We start from the raw sequence: 3,232 nt of genomic DNA on the forward strand, positions 1-3,232 counted from the left end.
TTAAATCGTTCAAACGCATATATCCACCTATTAAATACTGGTCCACATAAGCGTAGTTCCTGAACCAAGTGGACTACTATATGTACCATTACATCAAAAAATGACGCATGGAAAACCTTTTCTAGATCGTACAAGGTCAATATGACATCTGACTACAGCTTATCCAGTTTTAACACGTCTACTACTTTGTTGCATAAAGCATTAAAAAAGAAACACAATCTAATAATTGTTACCCTAACATGCTTCGGAAGAACGGAGTATATTGCAATCGGGAGTAATTATTGGAGAAGAATGTGGAAATCATGTGACTTCAGCCCGTATATATTCAAATCAGGCATATAAACATAATTTTTGATGTTCGATGCATGTCCGTATGGAAGTTTTATCGACATTAATGATGACAAGAATGTCTTTTTTTCTGCCTTTGACAAAGTAATGAGAGAAGGAGGCAAATGGGTTTTCTTTACTCCAACTTGGGGAGCCAAATCAGATCTAACGCCCATTTCCATCATATCACGACGGGCTGCTGCACTATCTTTTGTCTTATGTCACATATTTAGTAATGTGCCAATCAGACTATCACATACATTTTTCTCGACATGCATGATATCAATACTGTGCCTAATATGGTGAAATTTCCAGTATTCAAACTCGAAAAATAATGACTTTTCTTCCATGGACTTTCAACCTTCTTTGCATTCTTCATTTTCTTCCCAAATTCAAATTTGATTTGTTCTTGCTCTGCTAACACTTCTTCTCCGGATATCATCTTTCAATACCCAAATATCCAGATGAGGAGATTTATAATCCTCATCATCCTCTTGTGCATCGAAATCCTCGACCTCAACAAAGTAAGCAATCGATTGACCAAATGGAAGAATAAGAGGATTACAAAGCTGACGTTCGTGAAGTGCAATCCAGTTAGGCACCTTGATTTTTCCCAGTATATTTGTTTTGGTATCAAAGTACATAACTAATTGATATGAAACGTCGGTGTTAAACCCTACCCAAAATGCAGTTCCATTAACAAATACAGATCTATTAGTACTCATAAAATCAACAAAAACTTTATCTTGGCATATTTTCTTCCAAGAATTAGAGTTAAGACTATAAACCCCAATCTCTACTGTGTGCAGGGCCTGTTCATATGAGTCATCAGGTGAGTATGGATCAAAGTATGGTGCAGCAGTCGATTTAGGTTTGACAATATGTACCACAACATAATCATTAACTTCCGGTAAAAACCCAAAAGCTAAAGCCTTCCACTCAGTCTCGAGAAATGTAAATATCGAAAGGGGCGAGTGAGGGAGCATCTTAAATTTATGAGCTAGAGGATTCAAGAGAGCAATGTTGGGATTATAATGATGTTCCGAATCAAACATTAAAGATAGACAAATTAAACCATTTGATTGTGCATACCACACACTTGCTGATCCTAAGTCACAGGCATGATTGCAATATTCTTCACATTGTGGATCATCGACTGTTAATTCATGGGTATCAAAATTACGGAAAGTAGATATTTAGCGATTATATTGGATGTGAGTTTTTGATAATTAGAGTGGAGAGAGATAAACATAAGAGTTCTTATAAGAGAATACCATGATTTTTGGACAGCTCCGCAGCGTAAGACATATTTAACCGGAAGTCTTTCGAGTATCTCCAACATAAGTTGTCCGGGAAAGTAGTGGGAGGGAATGTACTTGTGTTTTGACGAGCTCATTTCTACTCAATTTAACTGTAAAAATCCTGATACTAGGATTTAGGGGTGTTGGTTTTCAGGTTATAACTAATTAGGTAACGGGCCGGGCTTGATAAATTTATTGATTTTGTTATGGTGTTTTTTGTCTATGTAATTTTATTAAACCTATAATATTGTTTTATGAAATTATTTATATTTTTAAGTTTGATTTAGTCCGAGAGTACTTAAAACCATTTTCTAAATATTTTTTTTTTGTTATTTTATAAAAAGCACTAAATTTGAGTTCATTAAGATTATGAAAATGATACAAATATTCAAAATTATTTTTATATTTTCCATATAAGAACATCAGGTATATGAACATACTTGGTGTCGTATGACATATATATTTGGGTTTGTATACGTTTAGGGATAAAGTTATATGATATTAATCTATTATAAATAAAATAATTAATTATTATTTTTTAAGAAATAATATATATCCAAACTATAAACCAATGACTTATTACTGTTTGATATAGGTATAATTAGTGATTATAAAATAATTTACTTATATATTTATGATAGTGGTACCACTAATTTATTGAATTTAGTGATTCCTAATTTAGTGATAGCCACTAAATTAATAACATATTATTTAGTGTTATATTTAGTAATTTTGAGTATGTAAATAAGTGATTTACATACGTATTCAATGTGTATTTTAATTTAGTTTGTATTGAAGAAGGAGTATATACACACACATACTCTTACTCCAATACAACTAAATTAAAATACAAACTGCAAACTACACCACACCCAATTTAAATATATCCTTTCACACACAAATCCACCTAATTCCCTCCATTTTGAATTGAATTTTTTCCGTCAATTGGTAAAATCTTTTTAAAATCTAACTTCACTATATTTTTCTACATCATCCAAAAATCAGCATGAATACCATATTTGATATATTTCGGCGATAAATAACTAACTATGCTTACAAGAATCACTGAAATCTACTAGTTTCTAGAATAGTACTGATTTTAACTTAGTGATTCAGGTAAGCTTAAATATTAATTTGTTGTCAAAATATAGCAAATATGCTATGCAAATTGATGAGTGAGAGATGGAGAAAAATATGGTGAAATTATTTATTTTAAAAAGTTAACCGACTAACGGGAAAAGTCTTAAGAATGAACAAAAATGAATATAAAGAATTTGCAGTGAATTTTATTACGGGAGAAAGGTACATTATATACACACACCATATAAATCAATCTAACCACTATCTAAGGCATGAAAGCAGTGATCCACTTTTAGTGAGATTTTATTATCCTAACCAAGAAAAGTAAATATGCAGATGATACTAACAGATATCTACACATGTAATCTTAATACACCCCCTCAAGTTGGAGAGTGAATATCATGAACACCTAACTTGCTACGTAGCATCATAAACTGATCTCTTCCTATCGCTTTTGTAAACACATCTGCTAACTGAAAATATGTTGGTACATATGAAGGACCGATCATTCCAGCTAGTAGTTT

The 3,232-nt window shown here is 31.9% G+C and overlaps 1 protein-coding gene across 1 annotated transcript; it reads right to left on the reverse strand.

The window, feature by feature from the left end:
• Nucleotides 1-719: 719 nt before the first annotated feature.
• On the reverse strand, nt 720-1,635 carry LOC141674991 (F-box/kelch-repeat protein At3g06240-like). Its single transcript, XM_074481697.1, has 2 exons — nt 1,602-1,635; nt 720-1,483 (listed from the first exon to the last, which is right to left on the reverse strand). The coding sequence occupies exons 1-2, from the start codon at nt 1,633-1,635 to the stop codon at nt 720-722; spliced, it is 798 nt and encodes a 265-aa protein (XP_074337798.1).
• Between the last annotated feature and the right edge of the window lie 1,597 nt (nt 1,636-3,232).

The sequence above is a fragment of the Apium graveolens genome, chromosome 7, assembly GCF_009905375.1.
Source record: "Apium graveolens cultivar Ventura chromosome 7, ASM990537v1, whole genome shotgun sequence".
Classification (NCBI taxonomy): Eukaryota; Viridiplantae; Streptophyta; class Magnoliopsida; order Apiales; family Apiaceae; genus Apium; species Apium graveolens.

Coding starts and splice junctions, on each gene's coding strand:
- LOC141674991 (XM_074481697.1), bottom strand. CDS start 1,635: ATGTCTTACGCTGCGGAGCTGTCCAAAAATCATG. Junction 1,484..1,601: donor GGAGCTGTCCAAAAATCATG/GTATTCTCTTAT, acceptor ATGAATTAACAG/TCGATGATCCACAATGTGAA.